Source organism: Procambarus clarkii, chromosome 38 (assembly GCF_040958095.1).
Source record: "Procambarus clarkii isolate CNS0578487 chromosome 38, FALCON_Pclarkii_2.0, whole genome shotgun sequence".
NCBI classification, from domain to species: Eukaryota; Metazoa; Arthropoda; class Malacostraca; order Decapoda; family Cambaridae; genus Procambarus; species Procambarus clarkii.
In genome coordinates, this window is record NC_091187.1 from 9461277 (window position 1) to 9488892 (window position 27616).

A 27616-nucleotide genomic window follows, 5' to 3' on the forward strand; every position below is an offset into this window, starting at 1 on the left:
CCGGAAGCACCTTAAGGTAACCTTAGGCCAGGCTTGATTTGTGATACTTTGGTCCAACACAGCCCAGAGCCCACATCTATAACCCAGGTCTAACAGTTCTTAAAGCTATTATCATCTCTCAAACCACTTTGTGCAATAAAGTTTGCTCGAATAATGTCAAATAGCCATGAACCTCTTGAGGTTCAGTGAGATCGTGCATATGGAACCTTCGCTGGCTCTATTCTGTATTTCCTGTATGTTGTTCGCTCTTAAGACTTTTTACTGTGTGCTGTAAATTTGGGCCCCCTGGCCTGCCGTGTTTTCCATGAAAGTAATTACACCCATCTTTGTTTAGTGCACACCTGGAAAGCGTAATTCAATGTGCTTTATCCTGGGTGTTCTCCATTTTAATACAGTATTATCCTGCTAAGAAAGGGAAGTACTATTGCCAGACCATTAAGGGATTAATAGTGATGTAATCCTGGATTTGAAAGTTTCAATAATCCCTTCGTCAATCCTAGCTAATGCTAGATTTTTGCTTTGGTTTGTTCACTAAACTTTAGCCAACACTAGCTTATGAAATTAAGGCCCTTTTAAGGCATGCCATTTTGTTCTAGGTTAATGTGCATAGTACACCTGACCTTTTAAAAGTAATTATCAATAGAAGGCACCAAACCGGGAAGGATATGTAGCACCATTGACCTTTTAAAAGCTGTAGGGTGCTTTTAATGCATACATCTTTAGATCAAATGCTGTATAATAGTTATCAATTCTGGCAAATGGCCAAACTAGAGCATGACTTCTTGTGTAATTGTACCATTTAAATGTCTAAAATCTAATTCTCAGTACATAATATAGCAGTACAGTACCGTGTAAGAGATTGCAAAAATTAACTTCAAGTCATTTTAAAGAATACAGTCTCCGTGGTGTAGTGGTAAGACACTCGCCTGGCGTTCCGCGAGCGCTATGTCATGGGTTCGTATCCTGGCCGGGGAGTATTTACTGGGCGCAATTCCTTAACTGTAGCCTCTGTTTAACGCAACAGTAAAATGTGTACTTGGATGAAAAAACGATTCTTCGCGGCAGGGGATCGTATTCCAGGGACCATAGGATTAAGGACTTGCCCGAAACGCTACGCGTACTAGTGGCTGTACAAGAATGTAACAACTTGTATATATCTCAAATAGTCAAGTTATGTCTCAATAGGACAGTACCAACAAAGTGTAAATTTACAATTTTTATTTAACTTATGATAATTTATTACAGGAATGGTTTTGCCATTGAAAAGTTATGACGATGGGGCTTATGCATTGATAAGTGATTCTGTACAAACTATATTCCAAAACCCCCCATTCAAGGGGCTTTTAAAAAATGAAATATGAACAAGGGCCTCTTTTAGATCTTTTCTTTCCTGGACAGGCAAGTACAGTTCATGGAACTATGATATGAGGATAGGTAACGGGCCTTGACAGTGATTTGTACATGCTTGGCCCACGACCCGTCCGCAACACCTGCCTGCCCATCCCTCCCTGGCTGTTGCTTGCTCGAGCAGATCGACAATTTGGTATAATAGATGAAATTTTTACTCTCCACCGCCAGACTTTGTACCGAAGAGCAGCAGCTGGATCTCGTCGTACATCACCAGCACGAGGGCACCACCTGTGGAAGGTTCAGTACTCGTGTTAAAATACAAAGTTAAAAGTTCATGTTATTTAAACCGTCAACAATGTTAACAGCAAGAATTATAACACTAATTCACAAAGTCAAATTTGAAATTAATACAAGTAAACCCTCTAAATCTAATTTTATTAACCCGAGTTCCACATCTAACCCGCCATGACAAAATGGGTATGAACAACAAATGCTTCGGTAAATCATTCCTACACAATTTTAAACCTTTTGATCCTTTTAAGGGGGGCAGTATTTGGATACAGTAAAGTAGTTGTTCAGTGTCAACCATTATTTTTCACTAGTTGTATATGAAAAGGACTGCAATTATTCTAAGTTTCAGTACTGTAGGCTAAATAGTAAGGGAGATTTTTAACATTTATTTTTTTTTAACAAATTTTACACATTTTCAAGTGTAAGTTTACAACCACACCTTTCAGATATAATCATTCTATGACACATTAACATATAATAAAGGATCTCTTGCAAGGGATTTTCCAAAACGTCTTTAGTTTTCCTAATACAAATAGTCTAAGTTCCCCAAATTATGCAAATATATCATGTTTATTGCTATTATAAAGTCAATAAATGAACTCTAAGATAAAAATGCTTGCTTAAGATTTTAGACATAAAATTTACATATAATATGTAAGTTTCATGTAAATTGAATAAAAAATGAAAGATTCATTTTCAAGTAACAAACATTCAAGTAAAAAATAAAGTCTAAGGTGCTGCCATCTGTGACTGAGGTTGAGCTCTGGCTCTTTGGTCCCACCTCTCAACTGTCAATCAACTGGTGTACAGATTCCTGAGCCTACTGGGCTCTATCATATCTACATTTGAAACTGTGTGGAGTCAGCCTCCACCACATTACTTCCTAGTGCATTCCACCTGTTAACTATTCGCGACACTGAAAAAATTCTAACATCTGTGGCTCATCTGGGTACTAAGTTTCCACCTGTGTCCCCTTGTTCGTGTTCCACCCACACTAAAGAGTTTGTCTTTGTCCACCCTGTCAATTCCCGAGAATTTTGTAGGTGGTTATCATGTCTCCCCTTACTCTTCTATTTTCCAGGGTTGTGAGGTTCAGCTCCCTTAGCCTTTCCTCGAAACTCATTCCTCTCCGGGACCAGTCTGGTGGCATACGGAATATACATGGAAGGGGGCTACACAACATAATGAAAGCACTAAGCCTGGGGGCCCCCACACAAGTGAAAGGTGCAGGGCCGTTTCTTAGTAATCTACATCGACAGTTGCAGTCTGATGCCTGGTTGATGGGTGTTCTGAGAGTTGTTCTCCCCATGCCCGGCCCGAGGCCAAGCTTGACTGGCTAGTTTGGTCCACCAGGCTGTTGCTTGCATTGACCCACAGGCCCACATATCCACCAGTCTGGTTCATCCGGCACTCGGATAAAATGATTAGTTTCCTCTTGAAGATGTCCACGGTTGTTCCGGCAATATTTCTTATGCTCGCTGGGAGGACGTTGAACAACCGTGGACCTCTGATGTTTATACAGTTCTCCCTAATTGTGCCTATGGCACCTCTGCTCTTCACATGCTACACGATATCATCCGTAGTTATGCTGTACACGTACAGTAATGTTGTATAAATAAGCCATGTTAATTCTTCCAATTTTCTCCTTTAACAAAATCCACAAGGGCCTTGATGAGGGTTTGAATCTATGCACCGAGTGTTCCTAGACTCGCTCTAGTAAACTGTACCACGACATGTTAAAATTGCAACTTGGAGTGCTACTGCCCCCCCCCCCACGAGGACCCCCAAGGCTTCCACCGAAGTCTAACCATTTGGAGGCCTGGTCGAGGACCGGGCCGCTGGGACACTGAAAAGCCCCGAAATCATCTCAAGATAACCAGGGTGTCAAAGAATTCCCTCCCATGCACCCAGGCTGTCAACCAAATAGTTATACCTCGGACACCTCTACTTCAATACACAAATCACACGATATATCGAATGAAGGGTCGATGCCTCATCAAGGCCGTTGTCGATTTGTTTATTTGATCATCACGTTACCATGATATTGGTACGCATTTTCCTTGACCACAGAACTACCACCTAACACCCCAAAATCTGCCAACGTCCAATATTTTTACGCATCTCAATTTTATGCTTGAACTATAGAGAGAAAAGTGAACGAGTAAAGTCAATTGTTTGAGGAAGATTGCAGTGGGGGAAGAAAATTAGTCGTGTGCACACGTGAACAGACTTAAAAACAACCTAGCAATAGGCCCCCCCCACCCCCACAGCAAACTACTATGCTTCCCTACAACGCAGTAACAATGCATTTGGAATAATGTTGTTTAAGATTCGCTACCTGGAACAAAAAATTCCAAGTAGCACGGGGCTATGGTGAGCCCGTAGTGCATTTGGAAGCTTTGCATAAACCTGCCTGTATTATGTTTTATACTGCAGCACCTGGTATGACTATTCTAATATCACAAATTTGTCCCGTTCATTACAAGTCCCTGTAATTGACATTAAAAAATCTTGTTGGTCAAACTCCATTTAGTCATCTTAAAAAAATGGCTATTTGAATGTTTTAGGGGCAAATTAATTTGGGTTTAATAAATCTTACCAGCGCACCTTTGTATTAGTGTTTGAGAAATGTACATTTGCCAACATTCACTTTATGCATGACTAATGTACCAGGACTATTTGTAAGTTAGTCAGAACTTGTCATGAGTTCCTAGTCAATAAAGGTATTGCTATACATCTCAAATCACCACTTGCAACAAAGTTCCAATGGCAGGTTGCAGGCTAGAAGGCGGGACATGACCTGCCAACGCCTCCGCAGAATCCTCCTGGATTCGGAGGGACGGAAAATCACTCTCCTGGAAGATACTGACGAACAGCCGCCTCCATATGACCCTGTAGACCAAGATTTAAGAACCCCAAAGCCCCAATAAACATGCAGCCAAACAGTAACCCAATCTGTTGACATATTTCACCTAGAAATGTAAACAATGTCTACCAATGGAACTCAACAGCTTGATAAGCTCGCTAAAAGCAAAAGGTTACCATATAAAGTGTCATTCACACGTCGGTGGAAATAAACGTCTCATTCACCCTGGAGTGTTTCCGGAGTATGTTTACTCCACGAGCCCGGCCTCGGGCTCGTGGCCTGAGCCAAGCCTGAGACCCGAGCTGTAGTGGTCACGAACCACGGACCCCCACACGTGTGAGCTTACCATCTTTATATAGGTGGCTATTGCAATGTGAAACTATGGTTATCTCGAGATGATTTCGGGGCTTTTTTATTAGTGTTCCCGCGGCCCGGTCCTCGACCAGGCCTCCACCCCCAGGAAGCAGCCCGTGACAGCTGACTAACACCCAGGTACCTAGTTTACTGCTAGGTAACAGGGGCATAGGGTGAAAAACTGCTCATTGTTTCTCACTGGCGCCTGGGATCGAACCCAGGACCACAGGATCACAAGTCCAGTGTGCTGTCCGCTCGGCCGACTGACTCCCATAATACATAAAACTGGCTTTAAGAAAACAATTCAAAATACGCATGTATTAATAGGATAAATTAACTGGATGTGTCAAAAATGCCATACGTATTACATAAAATGCATCCCATTTTCATCAAGTGTTTTATAAAATTGAAGAAAATTAAAAATATTTGGCCAAATGGTTCGGCATCTGCTATACATCAACAATACCAAGATTACACGATTTTCACACTGCTTTACATTGCACTGATAAACATTCCACTTATTTCACAATGTGAGTCACAAGATACTGTGTAAAGCAGCCTTGTCCAAGAGCCCTAGAACACCTTCAGCAGCTCCTAATACCCAAGATCCTCGTCCAAGAGCCCTAGAACACCTTCAGCAGCTAATATCCAAGAACCTTGTCCAAGAGCCCTAGAACACCTTCAGCAGCTCCTAATACCCAAGATCCTCGTCCAAGAGCCCTAGAACACCTTCAGCAGCTCCTAATACCCAAGATCCTCGTCCAAGAGCCCTACAACACCTTCAGCAGCTCCTAATACCCAAGATCCTCGTCCAAGAGCCCTAGAACACCTTCAGCAGCTCCTAATACCCAAGAGCCTTGTCCAAGAGCCCTAGAACACCTTCAGCAGCTCCTAATACCCAAGAGCCTTGTCCAAGAGCCCTAGAACACCTTCAGCAGCTCCTAATACCCAAGAGCCTTGTCCAAGAGCCAACAACTTGTCAAAAAAGTTTGATCGAAATCGAACGAGTTTTCATTTATTGCATATTTTTGGACTTAAAAGATGCTTAGATGTGCCAGAAAAGCCATGAAAACAAAACAATACAGAATGTGTGTTCCACCGACAGTCTGCCTGGGGTTTGTTCCCTTACCAAGCCACTAGGTTTGGGTTACAAGTTACGGTGGACGTCACGGTTGTGTCCGGAGTTCACCATGGTTGGGTCTGGTATTCTGCTACCCTTGCTAACGAAGCAGTTCTATGCTTGCAAGATCATCTTTGCTCTTGTAAAGCCCCTCAGTTATCTGCCTACTGTTTAGTGCGAGCCTCAACTTTTCCTATAGGGTGTTTGTTCCCTCGAGCAGGATTTGGCTCGGGGGTTCTCGTTCCTCCAGTTATGTCCTCAGGGGGCCTGACAGCTGAGTGGACAGCGTTTCGGATTCGCAGTCCTGAGGTTCCGGGTTCGATCCCCGGTGGAGGCAGACACAAATGGGCAAAATGTTTCTTTCGCCCTGATGGGCATCAGGGCATCTGTTACCTAGCAGTAAATAGGTACCTGGGAGTTAAACAGCTGCTAAGGGGCTGCTTCCTGAGGGTGGAGGCCTGGTCGAGGACACCAAACCCCAAAATCGAGATAACCGCTGTCCTCACTCAAGGTAACCACCACCGGGTTCGCAAGGTCCAAGCTATTTCCCCTTGGCCGGCTTTTGGTTCACCGGTTTCCTCTTTGGGTGTTCTGGGGTTTCGTAGCACTTTCCTTCCTATGTTGCTGCCTTTGGTAAAGGCGGCGTCTTAGCCATTGGAGGAGTTATTCTATTGACTGGCTGGGGATGCATCCCTGTCCTCTTGAGACTATCCCTCACCAAGCACATGATCACGGCCACTTCAAAAGTTTGCCGTTTTCCTTGTACCGTATCTTCCAACAAGTCTTGGGCTAATATCCAGACTTTTGTCCATCTTACTGGTAGTTTGTTACCTGGACTGTGTCTCTGGTACCCACTGGGCCATACATTGGGGGTAGTGTTTACTACTTCCTCCCCACCTTTGTGAGCAGGTCCAATGTACCCCATCCCCCTGATTAAAGTTTCACTAGTGTGCTGTTCAACACGCTTCCACTACACATAAGGGGCAGACCCCTCACAGTGTTCAAGAGTGAACTATCAACATCAGAGGCCCGAGACTGTTCAACACGCTTCCACTACACATAACTGGCCGACCCCTCACAGTGTTCAAGAGAGAACTATCAACATCAGAGGCCCGAGACTGTTCAACACGCTTCCACTACACATAACTGGTCGACCCCTCACAGTGTTCAAGAGAGAACTATCAACATCAGAGGCCCGAGACTGTTCAACACGCTTCCACTACACATAAGGGGCATAACTGGCTGACCCCTCACAGTGTTCAAGAGAGAACTATCAACATCAGAGGCCCGAGACTGTTCAACACGCTTCCACTACACATAACTGGCTGACCCCTCACAGTGTTCAAGAGTGAACTATCAACATCAGAGGCGTGAGACTGTTCAACACGCTTCCACTACACATAACTGGCCGACCCCTCACAGTGTTCAAGAGAACTGAATAAACACCTTCAAAGAATATCTGATCAACCAGGCAATCAATACCTAATCAATTCATACATCAGGCTGCGAGCAGCCACATCAAACAGCCTGGTTGACCAGTCCAGCAACCAGGCAGCCTGGTTGACGACCGGGCCGTGGGGATGCTAAGCCCCGGAAACACTTCAAGGTAACTTCAAGTTAGCATTTTGCATCTTTAGTTAGATTGCATTTCCACAACAACTTCAGTTATAACCCAAACAATTTATTTAAAACAAACTAATCTGTGCAGGGGTTCATCTACGCTCGTACCAATTATAGCAGGGAATGTGGCAATGGGCCAGACCCAGAGAGAAGGGTGCGCTAGAAAACTAGTACCAGGAGATACTTGGCCATTCAAGATTTGCAAGGTTTAAATAATATATTAAGGCTAACTTCAGTAATAGACCTTATTGCTCGGCCAAATTATAACGACATGTAATAGCAAAAATTTGAGTAACGGCTTATAAATTGTGCAAAATAGTGACACCTCGATTAACGAGTTTAATCCGTTCCAGCACCGAGCTCATGTGGAAAACTAGTCTTGCGAAACAACAACAAAACTGTCGTAAAAGGTCTCCAAGAACCAGCATAAACGCTTGTTAATCGAGGAAAAACTCGTCAGTAGAGACAAATGTTCTGCGAGTGGCTCGATCGTTACTCCAAATACTCGTAGATACAGCCGCTCGTTAATCGAGGTGCCACTGTACTATAACAGCGAAAGAAAATTTGAGATATCAATACATAATTGAAAAGAAATGTATATTGTATTTACCTGTACCACGAAGGACGTTTGAGAATGCACCCTTGAAGAAGGCAGCAGACCCTTCATTCTTTGCAATCTTCTTCCAGCAATCGATTGTGTTCTTGTACATGATATCGCCTCCTTTGCGGCCAGACTGCATCATCATGCGCCTACGCACGGTGTCAAATGGATACGAAATAATGCCAGAGATCGTAGTTACAGTCTGAGCAATCACCCAAGAGATGAAAATGCCACCACTCTTCTCCGGAAGCATGCCCTTAGCCGTGTCGTAGAAGCCGAAGAAGGCAGCACGGTAAATAATGATGCCTTGTACTGATACGCCGAACCCTCTGTAAAGACCAATGAGGCCATCTGCTTTGAAGATCTTCACGAGGCAGTCGCCCAACCCCTTGAATTCACGCTGTTCAGGGCCCTTGCCAATGTCGGCAGCCAACCTGTAAAAGCAGCCCGAGTAAGACATTTTGTTCATGGCACATATTATATAAATTACAAACTGCCTGGCATGTATTCCAAAGGATACATATCAACCAGGCTGTGACAAACATCAGGCTGCGAGCAGCCGCGTCCAACAGCCTGGTCGAAGACCGGGCCACGGGGACGTTAAGCCTCGAAAACACCTCAAGGCGAAGTACACAAAATCATCATACTGATTTTAATTGAACTACGCATCCAGCCTTAAGGGGGCGTCTGGTTGGGATCTGGGTCCAAAAATGCAAAAATGAAAACTCATTCGACTTCAATCAAACTTTTTTGACAAGTTCTATATGAAAAGTGTTTCATCTGGTCCAAGTTTCAGCATCGTAGCATAAATAGGAAGGGAGAAAAAAAATATTGAAGTAGTTGTGAAAATTATGCAAAAATGGTCAAAATCGATTATCAATCAAAAGTGTCAACTGAAATCATAACTACAACTCTTTGCTATCACAATAGCATATATTAAACAATTATAATTAGTTTAATTGGATTTTTTGGGGGGGGGGGGGGGGGGGGTGATTTGCATCAAACTTACACACCTGCCTGTACGTAAGCCTATCTGTAAGGATGCCAATTTTGGAGAAAATTGATTGATGTCAACCTCAGCCACAGATTTTAGAACCTTAGACTTTATTCATTTCTGTTATTTTTTCAATTGACACAAACGTTAACAAAACTGATTCCTTTTTTATTCAATTTACATGAAACTTACACAGTATATGTGGAGGGCATGTCTCTACATTGGGGGGGCTTTCATTTTTCTCTAAGTTCATTTATTGATTTTATAATAGCAATAAACATGCCATATTTACAAAAAATTTTGGGCAACTTTTAACATTTGTATTAGGAAAAAACTAAAGATGTTTTGGAAATTCTAAATCCCCAAATCCTTTATTATATGCTAATGTGTCAGAAAAGTGTCACAGAATAATTATATCTGAAACGTGTGTTCTGAAGTGTGGACTTGAAAATGTGTAAAAAACGTTGAAAAAAACAAAAAAAAAACTCCCTTTCTATTTACGCTGCAGTACTGAAACATGGGACAATTTAAGCACTTTTTCATATACAACTAGAAAATTAATATTGGTTGACATTGAACAACTTTCACTATAACAACCAGACGCCCCCTTAAATATACTGTACTTAAAGTTACGCCATATTTATACTTACTAGTCAATGACCGAGTACAGTACCGATGCAAATTTAACTCTAGATTCATTGTTAAAATTACTAATTACCTTTAAGTCTGTTTAGCCTATAATGAACTATATTTAACTTAGTGCTAAACATGTCCCTACTTATATTTCTAGCACAAAAGATACCAACATTTGCCTTTAGTTAAAAATCCAGCTGCATCTCTTTAAAGCCATATCTACTGATAACTTATCTGTACACAAACTTTCATTTCTCATGCAGACGAGGAGTCACAACGTGGCTGAAAGGTTAACCAGACCACACACTAGAAAATGAAGGGACGACGACGCTTCGCTCCGTCCTGGACCATTCACAATCTACTCTAGAATGGTCCAGGACGGACCGGAACATCGTCGTCGTCCCTTCATTTCCACGTCTCCTTGCCCCCAGAAACTCGCCTGGTTCGCGCGAAGTCAAGAGGGTAGACAAAGCAGAGGGAGGTGGCACCGGCAGCACCACCAGAGGCAAGATTACCGAGGAAGAACCGCCAGAACTGCTTCTTCTTGTCAACACCGCCAAGGAAAATCTACGGAGAAAACAAAATGGTTAATTTCGTACAATTGATCACCCCACTTCTGCTGCTGCTGGGGGGGGGGGGGGGGAGGGGGAAGGTAGAAATAACCTAAGCTACTACACACAGATCACTAACGTGATGCATCAAATGAACAAATCCACAAGGGCCGTGACGAGGATTCGAACCTACGTCCGGGAGCATTTAACCTTGTCGTAGCTCAGTCGATTAAGGCAGTGTCTGGGATGCACCCGGACGCAGGTTCGAATCCTCGTCACGGCCCTTCTGGATTTGTTCACCTAAGCTACTCTATCCCTTTGAGATGTATTTCTGGTCTCAATAAACATACTTGAACATCTGCCACATATTTAGATTACTTTTCTAAAATAACGTCAAAACTTCACTATAAAACACAAAAATAAAAATTCATTGCAATTAATCCAGTTAAGAGAGATTTCTTAACTATGCCCAAGTAATTTTATCAAGACATTAACTAGATAGAAAGGCTCAATATACAAAACTATGTACAAATCTTTTCAATACCTCAATTACCTAAAAACAAGCAAAGTGGATTTACAGTACATCACGACATGACTAAATTGGATTTACAGACTTGGCAAAAGTTTTACAGGGCCACCCAAGACAGCGTTAAACTAGATTTGACATCTTAAAAGTAATTCAACATTTAATGATTTCACACACGCTCAACGATATACAGTTTAATGTTTTGAACCTATTTTAAAAATCTTTAACTTATTTCTAACAAGTAACTTCTGCCACACCATACATTCTTAAGAGCACAGATCAATGATGATTCATTACCTTTAAAACTCTACCAACTGCCACACCACCCATTCTCTGTTATTTATTCCCCACTTTCAATATTTTAATTAGTCAATCCAAAAACGAGTATTTTTGGAATCTAAATTGGTCAATCATTACCCATGTTGTACTCTTAATACAAGGCACACAGTAAACTAAGCTCTCTATTTCAAATTTAACAATTCTGCCTTCCATAATTCTTCATTGCACACGGTAAACTAAGCTCTCTCTATTTCAAATTTAACAATTCTTCATTGGGATCCATTTAAGTATCCGTGCTGCTTAGCACTCTTTCCAATCATGATTGCACCTTTCAACTGCACAATGAAATTAAATTTTAATACAAATTTAACTATTCCACCATTTTGGAAGTGCATACTAGCTTCAGTAACCCGTAGTACAGTCCCCCACAGTAGGAAGACACTTTGTCTACTATAAATGCTCCACACTTACTGTGTGCTACTAGCTTCTCAATATTACATAATATTACATGTGTGTGTGCATTTTGCACATTACCACTACCAAATTCTCCTACTAAGATCATTACAGTCCTCTTGCAGAGTATAGCAAACCAACCGTATCTCAATCACACTCCGAGTGGCTCTCTGACGCAGGTTCGAATCCTCGTCACGGCCCTTGTGGATTTGTATCTCAAATCATTTCTATGTAATACAAGGCCAAATATTTTAAAGCTTGCCGTTTATCACAACTTCAGCTTGCCCTGATCACAAGTCCAGCACGCTGGACTTGTGATCCTGTGGTCCTGGGTTCGATCCCAGGCGCCGGCAAGAAACAATGGGCAGAGTTTCTTTCACCCTATGCCCCTGTTACCTAGCAGTAAAATAGGTATACCTGGGTGTTAGCCAGCTGTCACAGGCTGCTTCCTGGGGGTGGAGGCCTGGTCGAGGACCGGCCCCGCGGGGACACTAAAAAGCCCCGAAATCATCTTAAGATAACCTTATTATCACAAAAACAAATAAGGTATGAATTACCCACCTGTTTGTATTTGTCCTTGAAAGCAAAGTTGAGGGCCTGAGTGGGGAAATAACGAATAACGTTGGCAAGGTTACCGCGCCAGTAGGCAAGCACTCCCTGTTCTTTAGGGATACGCACAAAACAGTCTACCATGCCTGCAAAGGAAAGAAAATGTTAAAATGACACGTCTATTTAACACAAAATACCTGTAGTAGACAGAACACGAAACAACGGGTATAAATTGCATAAGTTTAGATTTAGGAAAGACTTGGGTAAATACTGGTTCAGTAACAGGGTTGTTGATTTGTGGAACCAATTGCCGCGTAACGTGGCGGAGGTGCGTCCCACGATTGTTTCAAGCGAGGGTTGGACATGTATATGAGTGGGATTGGGTGGTTATAAATAGGAGCTGCCTCGTATGGGCCAATATGCCTTCTGCAGTTGCCTTTGTTCTTATGTTAGTCAATATCAACATTTCCCTTCTACCAAACTGGCTTTTTATGGTAAAACGTTCACAAGTTGATCCCTCCGACAATAATTGTCTTATGTAATTGTGGGGCACAAATTCTGCTAGTAGTACACACACAGCATGGACGTGCTAGTCAACAATTTTGCAAATCCTGTCTAAAGGTCAGACACTCAATCTAGGTGGGAAGGGAATTGGGGGAAACAAGTCATTACGACTATATAACACTTTGAGAGGGTTACGATAAGGATTTGGGATTGGGGGGGGGGGGGGTGGTGCCCAATCCTTGACTGTCGGACTAAACACACAGTACGTGTTCTGTGTGCAGGACTTGGACCTTAGGCCTATTTATATTTGATTTAAGCTTCGTCCCTGAAGGGACGTCGTCGTCCCTCCATTTTCTAGTGTGGGGATTGTTCAAGTGAATGAAAATTTGTAAACAAGTCCATGATAATCTTTCAGAAATACACTACTGAAATTCTCCAAACATTACTACGTATAACTAAAAAGCTCCGAAAAACAGATTTCTGTATTGTAATGCACTTCAAAATTATTAGTAATCTGCCTATAATAAATGATTATCTCTCGATTGACTTATCGACATGCTTAATAAAACTTTGACATTCATCCATTTCTACCAAAACATGGCAATCAAAACCTGCATATTTGAACAATTTCAGGACTAACATTTTTCTTAACCATAGCTATTAAACTGCTTCTTGGGCCACCATTTTAAACACTAGTTCTATACCTCTTCGTGACAAACTTAAGAAAACACAAGAATGAATGTAACTGCAGAAGGGCCATTCAAGGCAGTTCCTATTTATATCCACCCAATCTCCCTATGTCATACCTAACTTGAAACAATCTAGGGATTCTTCCTTTTATCATATTACATGGTAACTTGCCCAATGGAACCAAACTTAGATTAGCCTAGTTAAATGTCCTTATGGATACTTCCAATGGGAAAACTTGCTGGGCTGAGACCTGTATAGACGAATCCCTTTCGACCAGACCACACTAGAATATAAAGGGACGACGACGTTTCGGTCCGTCCTGGACCACTCTCAAGTCGACAATCTACTTTAGAATGGTCCAGGACGGACCGAAACGTCGTCGTCGTCCCTTCACATTCTAGTGTGTGGTCTGGTCAACATACTTTAGCCACGTTATTGTGACTCATCGCCTGCAAATCCCTTTCGATTATACAACATAGCATTACCATTCTGTGATTTCTCAATTGAAAGAGGGGCATCAGAGATAAAATTACTGGACGACACAGCCAGAGTGCATGGGGGGGGGGGGGGGCAACTGTGTGAAACGCTGGTTCAGCTTCAGTGAAAAAGTCTCGGGAATCCTCGAGGGTGTAGTAGTACCCCAGGTTGGGTTTTTACCCCAACTACACATTGCCTCGAGCAGCCCACATATCCACTACACACTATATCGCTATTGATCTAGCACCTCCTGCAGATACTTAGCTAGGTGCTTAAGTGGTACACCTGTCTTGTAGCAATAATTATTAAGCGTGCTGGAAGAGTATTGAACACCCTCTCATGTTCATAATGCACTTTATCTATGCCAGTTATACTCCCTACTGGTCCTATTCTGTATTTCCTTCTATGGCTTTCATCAGTGTTCTTTTACTATGAAAATTTTGAACTTGGCCTTTCATTATCTTCCATGTACTGTAAATATTTTATGTCTCATTTTCATCGTACATCGAATCGAGCACATCGAGAGCCTTGGCCGTCCTAATAATTTAGGTGCGTTACTGTGTCCATTCATGCCATTCACGTTCTCTATATTGCCTCACACATCTCGCTCTGAAAGGAACTATCAGGAGAGCGCGCCAAGCCATTACGACTATATAGCACTGGGAAGGGATCCAGATAAGGGATGGGGACGGGGGAAAGGAATGGTGCCCAACCACTTGTGGACGATCGGGGATTGAACGCCGACCTGCATGAAGTGAGACCGTCGCTCTACCGTCCACCCCCAAGTGCTTGGGCACTCTGAAAGGGAGAGCGAGTATCGAGCAGTGCTCAAGGCGCGACACCAATCATTTAAATACCGACAGTGTAAGGATCCCTGGATTTTAACATTATTAACATTACGCTATCATTTCCCCTTGATTCATGTTCACATTATATCCAGCCACTAAACTACATTCCCTAAGGAATAACTACCTGCCCAATATTTAAATCAATACAATTTAAATTTGGCCAATTTATGGGAATTAAAACCTAATTATTTTGGGAGTATTATGTTCAGAGCTAAATACCCTGCCTGTAATGCACCTTTTTCCCTTACTCTTAATTTACAAATTCAGTTTAGCACAGTTTTTAAAGAGATATTCCTTATGCCAACAATTACAGCTATAGCCTCCACCTGACACGCATCCAATACCACCGTGTCCCCAATTATTAAACCTACCAATGGAAATAATAGACCATTTGGTCTATTACAAGACCAATAATAGACCATTTGTATCGTCCATTTGTCTACTATCAATTTAAAACTTGAGCTAAATAGATGAAACCTGGTTGATGGGGTTCTGGGAGTTCTTCTACTGCCCCCAAGCCCGGCCCGAGGCCAGGCGAGACTTGTGAGAGTTTGGTCCACCAGACTGTTGCTTGGAGCGGCCCGCAGGCCCATAGTGAAGGTTATCCTGGAGCAGTATATCATGCTGGTATACTGGAGCAGTATATCATGCTGGTATACTGCCATGGAGCAGTATGATATGGTAACATAAGCACATCCAACACTCGTGGCTAGGCCCCCCCCCTAACCCACACCCGTGGCTAGGCCCCCCCCCTAACCCACACCCGTGGCTAGGCCCTCCCCCCCTAACCAACACCCGTGGCTAGGCCCTCCCCCCCTAACCCACACCCGTGGCTAGGCCCTCCCCCCCTAACCCACACCCGTGGCTAGGCGCCCCCCTAACCCACACCCGTGGCTAGGCCCCAGGGGAACAATAAGGGTCAACAGCACAAGACATTCTCCCGGTTTTATAATACAGCTGGAAAAGATCAGGGGGTGAGTTTGACAAGCCGCCGGCTTCCTGCTGGCCTCAAGGGGTCACACTAGTTCAGGTAAATTCAGGTAAAGAGGTCTTAAAGGGACTATTTAGTGAGGCCGGATGCCTCCAGCTGCGTCCTGCTACAGCCGGCCAAGGGGAATAGCCAGTCAAGGGATAGCCGGTTAGGCCAGGGATAGTCGGCCAGAGGACACAGCCGGTCAAGGGATAGCCGGTGAAGGACGATAGCCGGCCTGGCTAGGGGATAGCCGGCCAAGGGATAGCCGGTCAGGCCAGGTGATAGCCGGTCAAGGAGGATAGCCGGCTTGGGACACCCGGCCAAGGGGGATAGCTGGCTAGGGACACAGCCAGTCAAGCGATAGCCGGTGAAGGAGGATAGCCGGCCAGGCCAGGTGATAGCCGGTCAAGGATAGCCAACCAAGGGATAGCCGGTCAAGGATAGCCAACCAAGGGATAGCCGGTCAGGCCTGGGATAGCCAGTCAAGGACGATAGCCGGTCAGGCTAGGGGATAGCCGGGCCGGGGATAGCCGGCCATCACCGGCACAAAACAAGATGGCCGCATCAGCTGTCCGGAGCCGGCTGTGTCTCCCAAGCCCCCAAAACCCTTATTTAACCCCATCCCCAGCCTCCCTATCCGGCCCCACGCCCCCCTAAACCCCCCACAAGCCCCTTTAAACCCCCTTAAACCCCCCCTTAAACCGGACAAATATCCGGCTGCCAAAATGGCGGCCTGACTCACCCTTGTAGGCATTCTCGGCGCTGATCTGTTTGGAGGCGGCCTGGACCTGTAGGAGCAGCTTGACGCGCTCTATGGGCGCCACGGCCGTCTTGGAGATGGCGGCGGCGATGCCTCCGGCCAGAAAGTCCTTCAGGAAGCTGATAGGGTCCAGAGCCTTGCCCATGTTGGTGGTTCTTGTCCGGCGGAGATCACGAGAGAGAAAGAGGCTCGGGCAGAGATGGCGCGCCACCTCTATTCTAATATTTACGTCTGTGGGCCAATCATAAGCGTCCGTTTCCGTGACGTCATCAATACGTCACATTTGCGCCAATCACAAGCTTCTATTTTCATGACGTCAGCTCTACGTCATATCCGCTGCAGCTTCATTTTCTAAAAGGTGCACTGCCTCTAGCTACCTACGGATGCCAAGTATTGTTTCCCGCGAATTATTTTTCGTGAAAATAGGGCAAAATAGCTTCTTTCGTTAATATATTGAACTCCTATTTATATTTTCAACTGATCTTTAACTAGTCTTTAAATATATCGGCTTAAACATTATATCTTTCACTTGAAATATTACACGTATATATAAATTTCATTTCCCGTATTCCAATCTCTCTATAACAAGAATGTGTGTATATTTACATTTCAAACAAACTCCACATGCAAAAATTGTTTTATTGCACCACTACGCTACATTAATAATAAAAATAAAAGCCAACTTAGCACCTCAGTCTTGCAATATTCCTATACATCTTTGCAAAGTTTGGGACCAATCTAGTTATTTTCAACCAAACTTGGCATTGGTCAGACCTGGTCACATGGGCTCCCGGGGGGCGGCGTCCCCTCTTGTACCCCTCTAACGCCAAGCCAGACAGTCAATTCATCGCATAACTTTGTCCTATAACGTGGGGGCCTCTCTGCCATGCGAATATAAATATATATATATATGTTCTATCTATATACAGTATATATATATATCAGTACAATAAAACCCGCGGAACCGCCTACCCGTCGAAGCCAAAATCCCTGCTGTAGGTTGTATAATACAGCTGGAAAAGATCGTCAGGGGCAAATGGGTGTACCTAAGCCATATAACTCCTATATAACATATAAATAAGGTTGTTACATGTGCTATCAGTGTGCTTAAATGTGCTTACTAATCTATATATCGTATTAACAAGATATCAACGTTTTCAGTCAAAGATTTCAATGTGGTTTAATATACTTACTAATCTCTCTAACATTTTATACAATAGACCTTTTATGATTGTATAAATTTTGCTAGAAATTACTTAATATTATGTGATAGAATAAGGCCCGAAATGCTATATAGGTGTTAATGGGTTTATAAGACTGTTAATACTTTATAATATGTATTCTAACTCTATGTAACTTATTGTATATATAAATATATAATTAAATGAGTTAATGTGTAGATAAAGGTGATCAGAATAGGCTATTTGATGCTTTAATTGTTTTAATTATGAGTGATAGGCTTTAGGGTTACCTTGAGGTGCTTCCGGGGCTTAGCGTCCCCGCGGCCCGGTCGTCGACCAGGCCTCCTAGGGTGGTGATAGGCTGTGTAGGTAGGCCTATGGGTGGTGCAGGGATTGACTGGGCAACTATCACTGCACCACCACGCCTCCTGCCTCACCTTCCCTTGGTATTGTCATGTTCTCCTTCCTCTACGGGGCTCGCCATAGCCGGTACTACTTGGATACTTCGTTCTGTGTTGCTGGTACACCCATGGTACACCCAGGGTACACCCATGGTACACCCAGGGTACCTTTCGACCCATTTTATTGCTGGATGAACAGAGGCTACAGTTTAGGAGTGGTGCCCAGTCAATCCTCCTCCCCCCCCCCCGGCCAGGATTCGAACCCAGTGCTGGCTAAACGCCAGGCGAGTGACCCGAATTTGGCACGTTCCCTACTGAAGGATCTTGACAAAGATCAGTTTAAAACTTCCTGCAGGTCCGAGTTCAATCCCCGACTGTCCACAAGTGGTTGGGCACCATTATATATATATATATATATATATATATATATATATATATATATATATATATATATATATATATATATATATATATATATATATAATGTACCTAAGTGGGCTAGTGATCCCTGGTCCGGACTTTAACACTTTGGCACACAAAGTGCTGGACGTGGCCCAACGTGTGTGACAGCAGCAGCAGCGCGCTGACTCTTTACACCCTGCTGTGCTGTCTGCTGCGGGCTGGACACCACAGTCTGCATGATCAGGTGCTAGATAGGGCTGGGAGGGTCGTTGTACCCTAACCGCTGGCCCCAGGGCAGGGGGGGGAGGGTATTTGGGTCAAACATTCCATTGACCCTACCCACTTAGAGCCGCCTCCTACCCCCCCCCCCCCCCCATTAACTATGGGGGTAGAACGCCTCACTCCAGCGATAAACAACACCATTAAACAATGATAAAACAGGTACTCAACATGTAATAAAGTTATACCCTTCACTAACAGAAATGAGAGCAAAATTAGGCCAGTGTGATGACACAAGAGCCAGAGTTAAGATACTACTGGCAGGCGCCCAAGCCCACTCAGACACGTGAGAGGCTTATATCTTATCCCCCGCATTCAACCTGTGGTGATTAGGTAGGTAGGTAGGCCTAACCTATAGGCTGTGGAGCCACAAACTGCGACCCAGTTCAAGTGACCCAAATTTGAATTTAAATTTGGCGCGCGGGAGCCGTTAACGGTTTCTAGCTGAGCACGTGGTCAAATTTTGGTAAATACAGCCATAATACAGCTCAAATACAGCCACAATACACGTTTAAAGAAGCCACATTGACTGTCCACCTGTCTGATGAGCCACGCCATGATGTGATGAAGTTTAAATAGTCATTGTCATCAAAGTTAATCTCTCCTGATTAGCCAACATTGCTCAATAGGCTGATAAACAATTCTCCAACTGCCTTATCTCCTCTTATCATCAAAAATATGTAACTACACCTGTAACCCTGTGTAGTCTAGGTACATGACGATATATATTTCTCTATATAGCATCTTAATCTTATAGCATCTTAGTCATATAGCATCTTAAATATGCCCAGCTTTTAACTCCCTAAAAATGCTAAGATACGAGCCCAAAATATAAAACTATCGACGCGTTTGTGTACGTCAGACAAGGGCTGCCAAAACGGTTCTGTTGGCCTGGCCAGATTCTCAACGTCATATTGGACTCCATTTATAACTAATATCCTAATGTAATCTTGCCTAATTGACGATATCACGCTATCTAGTGGATGGTTTTGGCTGCCCTAATTACCTGGGGCCAGATTCACGAAGGGGTTACGCAAGCACTGACGCACCAGGGGCAAGATTCACGAAGCAGTTACGCAAGCACTTATAAACCTGTACATCTTTTCTCAATCTTTGGCGGCTTTGTTTACATTTATTAAACAGTTTACAAGCACGAAAACTTGCCAATCAACTGTTGTTATTGTTATAAACAGCCTCCTGGTGCTTCGGAGCTCATTAACTGTTTAATAATTGTAAACAAAGCCGCCAAAGATTGAGAAAAGATGGACAGTTTCGTAAGTGCTTGCGTAACAGCTTCGTGGATCTGGCCCCGGGTATGTGGGCATGAGGGGCCCATGTGGGGGGGGGTAGAATTATGAGTATGAGGTGCCTGGGAGGAGCCATGTGGGGGTAGAGTTATGAGTATGAGGGGCCCATGTGGCGTAGAGTTATGAGTATGAGGGCCCATGTGGGGTAGAGTTATGAGTATGAGGGCCCATGTGGCGTAGAGTTATGAGTATGAGGGCCCATGTGGGGGTAGAGTTATGAGTATGAGGGGCCCATGTGGCGTAGAGTTATGAGTATGAGGGCCCATGTGGGGTAGAGTTATGAGTATGAGGGCCCATGTGGGGGTAGAGTTATGAGTATGTGGGCCTGGGGGGCCCATGTGGGGGTAGAGTTATGAGTATGTGGGACCATGTGGGGGTAGAGTTATGAGTATGAGGGCCCATGTGGGGTAGAGTTATGAGTATGTGGGCCCATGTGGGGTAGAGTTATGAGTATGTGGGTCAGAGAAGGCACTAATGCGCGCCATATTTACTACCCAGAAGCTGGCGCCCAAGTCGTGAATTTCTCCACAATAAACAATGCCAAACTGAATGAAAAACACAAACACCTGACTGCAAATCAACATTTACATATATGACATGACGGAATATATAATTTTATGGCAAAATTTAATTGAATGGAATGATTTTTGAGTATATTTGGCTATAGTGAGAGCGGGAGTGATCGCGCCTCTGGCACCCGAGCGATCAGCTGACGGCAGCCATGACGCAATGTTGCCGGCGATGGTGCCACTTTTTACTATTATAAAATCACTACAATCACCTTCTGTGGTTGATTGTTCAATAAATCACTATACTATATGTTCAATACATCTCTCACCCTGTCTATAGATAACAGAATAACATGTATATATGCTAGTTAGCATTGTAAATATGTGGCCGCGTCTGTGGTACAGATTAATACAAAAAAACTAAATCTTATTTTTCTCCTACAATGACGTACAAATACCCAAGGGTTCACTATAACGGGTGTTGCAGCAGTTATCCTGCTATCCTGGCAAATGTTACGATAGCTGGAATGAGTCAATGGCCTTCAATTACGATATAGTTCAAAGGGAATTTAAAATAAGGAATTCACAAAGGTATATTTATTTAACCTTATTAATTCCAGTAATCTCTAGCTAAAGCTTTACATATATAGCATATGTGCTATATATGTGTTTAATATCACATATATATACATGGGATACATAACAGGGGAGGATTCATAGGTATGATATGTATTAGGTGAAAGCTTCCTTAAACACGTACAGGGAAATTATGAACCCTTAGGGATAAAATCTTGGGGAACTTAGGGATAAAATTTTAGGGATCTTAGGGATAAAATCTTGGTCCCACACGGGGCTCCCATATCAATGTTGCAAAGCTTGGCATGGGAAGGATAGGGAATGGGAGCCAGGGAGGGGATAGGTAGGTAGGATAGGCTCACTAGAGGTTCAAATACGTTTATTAAGGCTCTCAAGGATAGATTAGCTTAAGCTATTTCAATCTTTCTGGTCAATTTTAGTTGAGAAAGTTGTGGGGCGAGTGGGAGGGGAATTATCTTCTAGATAATGGCGTAGGAGTTGAGCTCTGGCTCTTTGGTCCCGCCTCTCAACCGTCAATCAACTGATGTACAGATTCCTGAGCCTATTGGGCTCTATCATATCTACACTTGAAACTGTGTATGGAGTCAGCCTCCACCACATCACTTCCTAATGCATTCCACCTGTTAACTACTCTGACACTGACAAAAGTTGATTTCTAACGTCCCTGTGGCTCATGTGGTACTCAGTCTCCACCTGTGTCCCCTGGTTCGTATCCCACCTGTGTTGAATAGTTTATCTTTCTCCCTGTCAATTCCCCTGAGGATTTTGTAGGTAGTGATCATGTCTGATCACGTTAGTGGCTTTACAAGAATGTAAAAACATTAATGCTATATGCTCGTGTAAGCCCAATGTATCTTCTTGTATATAAATATATGCATCAGAGTCCGTATAGGTAATAAAGTTTTCTCGGTCAAGGCCGCTGCTAGGCTGCACTCTGGGAGCAGTTACCCTAACTCTCACGTCTCTGGGATCGTCACAGTATTGCCAGTTCCTAACTCTCACGCCTCTGGGAGAGTCACAGTATTGTCAGTCCCTAACTCTCACGCCTCTGGGACCGTCACAGTATTGCCAGTCCCTAACTCTCACGCCTCTGGGAGAGTCACAGTATTGTCAGTCCCTAACTCTCACGCCTCTGGGAGAGTCACAGTATTGTCAGCCCCTAACTCTCACGCCTCTGGGACCGTCACAGTATTGTCATTCCCTAACTCTCACGCCTCTGGGACAGTCACAGTATTGTCAGCCCCTAACTCTCACGCCTCTGGGACCGTCACAGTATTGTCAGCCCCTAACTCTCACGCCTCTGGGACCGTCACAGTATTGTCAGCCCCTAACTCTCACGCCTCTGGGACCGTCACAGTATTGTCAGCCCCTAACTCTCACGCCTCTGGGACCGTTCCACACCAACAATGTTCTGTGAAAACCCAAGTAACTATACAAATATTTTAACTATTTAATGAGTTTGTGAACATTTCATTCCTTGTAGAGTTAGAGGAGAACAGTTGGTCCACATATGTGCTTCGCATATATGCTAAGAAGCACATATGAAGCACAGTATACATACAAGAACAATGCAAGTTTACTGTGAAGACTGTACTGTGATCACTGTCACAGTAGCCGGGACAGGCGTGGTGCAGCATACAAGGTTATACAACATACTTGGGCAATAATACAACGTCACGCCCTGACAGCGGTCATGTATGTGTGTATGGCTGTATGTATACAAGGATCTATACACTGTATGTATACAAGGATCTACACACTGTATGTATACAAGGATCTACACACTGTAAGTATACAAGGATCAATACACTATATGTATACAAGGATCTACACACTGTATGTATACAAGGATCTTAACACATTATTGGATATTCACAAAGTTGTATGAGTACAAATTGTATAAGTTATCAGTGTGATATAGGTTATGATAACATAATCATACAACCCGTCGACAGCCCTTAGTGGAGTCCCCTGCCTGTCTGGGTTCGAATCCTTCAGGGATGAGGAGTTTCCAATTGCATATTAGCTTGGGGACGATTCACGTTTCTTCACACATATATTTATACATGTCTTCTACAAACCCAAGAAGACTTCCGACCTCATTAAAAACAGGCTGCACTCTGGGAGCAGTTACCCTAACTCTATTGGCCTATTGCCTATTGACGGCCTATTGACATAGCCCGAGTGCAGGGGGGAGTTGTGTAAAATCCTGGTTTGTGTCTCGGAGAGGCTGCAGGATCCTGGGGGTGGAGGCCTGGTCGAGGACCGGGCCGCGGGGACACTAAAAAGCCCCGAAATCATCTCAAGATAACCTCAAGAAGGCCGAAGCCGAGGGAGAATCCTTTACAGCGGTCAAGCGTTCTATAACATGTACACTTGCCCCCACGAAGGATGCAACCTTCAATCTAAGTACATAGGGACGACGTCGACCAAGCTGTCGAGGCGTTTGACCTGTCATTTTCAATCCGGTGCCCCCAGGAATCACATGAGACAAGCCCATGATATCACCCTCGTAGCTTGGTGGATAGCGCGCAGGACTCGTAATTCTGTGGCGCGGGTTCGATTCCCGCACGAGGCAGAAACAAATGGGCAAAGTTTCTTTCACCCTGAATGCCCCTGTTACCTAGCAGTAAATAGGTAAATGGGAGTTAGTCAGCTGTCACGGGCTGCTTCCTGGGGGTGGAGGCCTGGTCGAGGACCGGGCCGCGGGGACACTAAAGCCCCGAAATCCTCTCAAGATAACCCTAACAAGAGAAATGTTGAATAAAATCACTTGTTTAATTAACAAAACCCAAGATGTTTGGAGGTTACCAATTCTTGAAGATCTAGAAACAAAAGCAGAACAAGTTACTATAAACATTAAATTGACAGAATTATTCGCTCTTTATGAAGTTAAGGCGAAGAGGGAGAATGGCCTATTGACATAGCCCGAGTGCAGGGGGGAGTTGTGTAAAATCCTGGTTTGTGTCTCAGAGAGGCTGCAGGATCCAAGTAAGTTCAGTAGAACTTCTGGTTTCAACTCTTTTGAGCGTGTCGTAGCTCAGTCGATTAAGGCAGCGTGTGGGATGCTCTCGGACGCAGGTTCGAATCCTCGTCACGGCCCTTGAGGATTTGTTCATTCACTCTCCTCTGTGGATATGTGGAGTTCAGAATTGCACTTTGTAAACATTAAGGACACTATGTAAAAAGACCCCTAGAACACAGTTTATGTACGTCTGTGTATATATGTATTCATATATGTAGGTTAGATGTGGGGGCCTCGTAGCCTGGTGGATAGCGCGCAGGACTCGTAATTCTGTGGCGCGGGTTCGATTCCCGCACGAGGCAGAAACAAATGGGCAAAGTTTCTTTCACCCTGAATGCCCCTGTTACCTAGCAGTAAATAGGTACCTGGGTGTTAGTCAGCTGTCACGGGCTGCTTCCTGGGGGTGGAGGCCTGGTCAAGGACCGGGCCGCGGGGACACTAAAGCCCCGAAATCAACTCAAGATAATCTCAAGATAGATTAGCATTTTACAAGCACTACAATCACCTTCTGTAGTTGTTCAATAACTCACTGAAAGCTGATCAGAATTACATTTCACCTTTGTGAATGCACATTAATGACACTATGTAAAAGATACATCTAACACTTTATGTAGGGCGTACGTAAATCTGTGTATCTATGTATTTACGTATGTAGGTTAGCTTAGCATTTTAAAAGCACCGAATCACCTTCTGTGGTTGAGTGTTCAATAAACCCTTGAACTGTATGTTTAACACTTCTCTAACCCTGTCCATGGAGGACAGAAGAAAATGTATATATGCTGGTTAGCATTGTAAATGTCCGGCCACGTCTGTGGTAGAAAATAATAATAATAAAAAAAACTCTGTCCATGGAGGACAGAAGAAAATGTATATATGTGTTGGTTAGCATTGTAAATACCCGGCCACGTCTGTGGTAGGAAAAATAATAACCTAGACTAGACGGTAGAGCGACTGTCTCAGTTCCTGCAGGTCGACGTTCAATCCCCTACTGTCCATAAGTATTTGGGCACCATTCCTTCTCTCCATCCTGCCCCTTATCCTCATCCTTTCCAAGTGCTGTTTAGCCGTAATGGCTTAATGTTTTTTCCTCATAATTACTGCACAGTCACCTGAGTCTTCATTACCCTATCACTTGATTCGTCACGAATGCTGTCGGGTTTTGGGGTAAAGAGTCAGACGACTGACTTTCCGTTACTTTTGTAGAGTCTGTGGCTGAGTAGTTATAGTACTGGGGCCAGATTTACGAAAGTACTTACGCAAGCACTTACGAACGTGTACATCTTTCCTCAATCTTTGACAGCTTTGGTTACATTTATTAAACAGTTTACAAGCATGAAAAATTCCCATTCAACTGTTGTTATTGTTATAAACAGATTCCTGGTTCTTCGGAGCTCATTAACTGTTTAATAATTGGAAACAAAGCCGCCATAGATTGAGAAAAGATGTACACGTTCGTAAGTGCTTGCGTAAGTGCTTTCGTGAATCTGGCCCCTGGACGTTCCAAGGGGAATGGAACGGGTTCGAATCCTTCAGGGGGTCAAGAATTTTCATATAGGCTTGGGGGACCATTATATAAATATACTCATATATATCCCTGTGACGGAAGCGTTTGATATCATGTAAATATTATCTGGGATTTTAAATCACTGATAAGATATAAATTTACTTGTAAAGGTACAGATAGTCTATCAGAAATATGCGAAATATGTTCCATAGCGTTTGTGCATGGAGGAAAATTCTTAGTTTTGAAGGAGAATTTTTTGTTTACATTTAATAAAAACATAAGACACACGTTGATAATTTAATAGTTTGTGCCTCAAAATGTTTCATAGAAAAACGGTGCTTTCACTCGCTGACTATTATAAATAGTTCCAGGACTGGTTCTTTATGCTTCAGCAGTTCCAGGACTGCCTCTTTCTGCTTCAGCAGTTCCAGTACTGCCTCTTTCTGCTTCAGCAGTTCCAGGACTGCCTGTTTCTGCTTCAGCAGTTCCAGTACTGCTGCTTTCTGCTTCAGCAGTTCCAGTACTGCCTCTTACTGCTTCAGCAGTTCCAGGACTGCCTCTTTATGCTTCAGCAGTTCCAGGACTGCTTCAGCAGTTCCAGGACTGCCTCTTTATGCTTCAGCAGTTCCAGGACTGCTTCAGCAGTTCCAGGACTGCTTCAGCAGTTCCAGTAATGCCTCTTTCTGCTTCAGCAGTTCCAGGACTGCCTCTTTCTGCTTCAGTAGTTCCAGGACTGCCTCTTTCTGCTTCAGATAGTTCCAGGACTGCCTCTTTATGCTTCAGCAGTTCCAGTACTGCCTCTTTCTGCTTCAGATAGTTCCAGGACTGCCTCTTTATGCTTCAGCAGTTCCAGTACTGCCTCTTTCTGCTTCAGCAGTTCCAGTACTGCTGCTTTCTGCTTCAGCAGTTCCAGTACTGCCTCTTTCTGCTTCAGCAGTTCCAGTACTGCTGCTTTCTGCTTCAGCAGTTCCAGTACTGCCTCTTTCTGCTTCAGCAGTTCCAGTACTGCTGCTTTCTGCTTCAGCAGTTCCAGTACTGCCTCTTTCTGCTTCAGCAGTTCCAGTACTGCTGCTTTCTGCTTCAGCAGTTCCAGTACTGCCTCTTTCTGCTTCAGCAGTTCCAGTACTGCTGCTTTCTGCTTCAGCAGTTCCAGTACTGCCTCTTACTGCTTCAGCAGTTCCAGTACTGCTGCTTTCTGCTTCAGCAGTTCCAGTACTGCTGCTTTCTGCTTCAGCAGTTCCAGTACTGCCTCTTACTGCTTCAGCAGTTCCAGTACTGCCTCTTTCTGCTTCAGCAGTTCCAGTACTGCCTCTTTCTGCTTCAGCAGTTCCAGTACTGCCTCTTACTGCTTCAGCAGTTCCAGTACTGCCTCTTTCTGCTTCAGCAGTTCCAGTACTGCCTCTTTCTGCTTCAGCAGTTCCAGTACTGCCTCTTACTGCTTCAGCAGTTCCAGTACTGCCTCTTTCTGCTTCAGCAGTTCCAGTACTGCTGCTTTATGCTTCAGCAGTTCCAGGACTGCCTCTTTCTGCTTCAGCAGTTCCAGTAATGCTGCTTTCTGCTTCAGCAGTTCCAGTAATGCTGCTTTCTGCTTCAGCAGTTCCAGTAATGCTGCTTTCTGCTTCAGGTAGTTCCAGTACTGCCTCTTTCTGCGTCAACTTGGCAAAAATGGCAAAAATCAGCAATTATACAAGTTGGTCAATAATCAATTATGTTTTAAAATAGTAAGACACGTGTTAACATTTAGGGGTGAGGTAGGTTACATGGAGTTAATTAGGTAGTACTTAGTTTTACTATTAAACTGGTTGAGAAAGGTAGAGCCTTTGTGGACCAGACCACACATTAGAAGGTGAAGGGACGACGACCACATTCCGGTCCGTCCTGGACCATTCTCAAGTCGATTTGACCTGCATACAGTCTTTGATATGTTTGGGAAGGTCATTCCACATTCTGGGTCCCTTGATTTGTAGAGCAT

General features: G+C 43.8%; 2 protein-coding genes across 2 annotated transcripts; both read right to left on the reverse strand.

Annotated features, from left to right (window-relative positions):
- Nucleotides 1–1203: 1203 nt before the first annotated feature.
- Nucleotides 1204–16654, reverse strand: sesB (stress-sensitive B). Its single transcript, XM_045764582.2, has 5 exons — nt 16422–16654; nt 12200–12333; nt 10269–10396; nt 8212–8636; nt 1204–1638 (listed from the first exon to the last, which is right to left on the reverse strand). The coding sequence occupies exons 1-5, from the start codon at nt 16582–16584 to the stop codon at nt 1562–1564; spliced, it is 927 nt and encodes a 308-aa protein (XP_045620538.1). The 5' UTR covers nt 16585–16654; the 3' UTR covers nt 1204–1561.
- Nucleotides 16655–26477: 9823 nt separating this feature from the next.
- Nucleotides 26478–27616, reverse strand: LOC138372166 (putative per-hexamer repeat protein 5). The gene is made up of 3 exons (XM_069337477.1): nt 27557–27616; nt 27164–27299; nt 26478–27109 (listed from the first exon to the last, which is right to left on the reverse strand). Exons 1-3 carry the CDS (start codon nt 27614–27616, stop codon nt 26478–26480), a joined length of 828 nt encoding a protein of 275 aa, XP_069193578.1.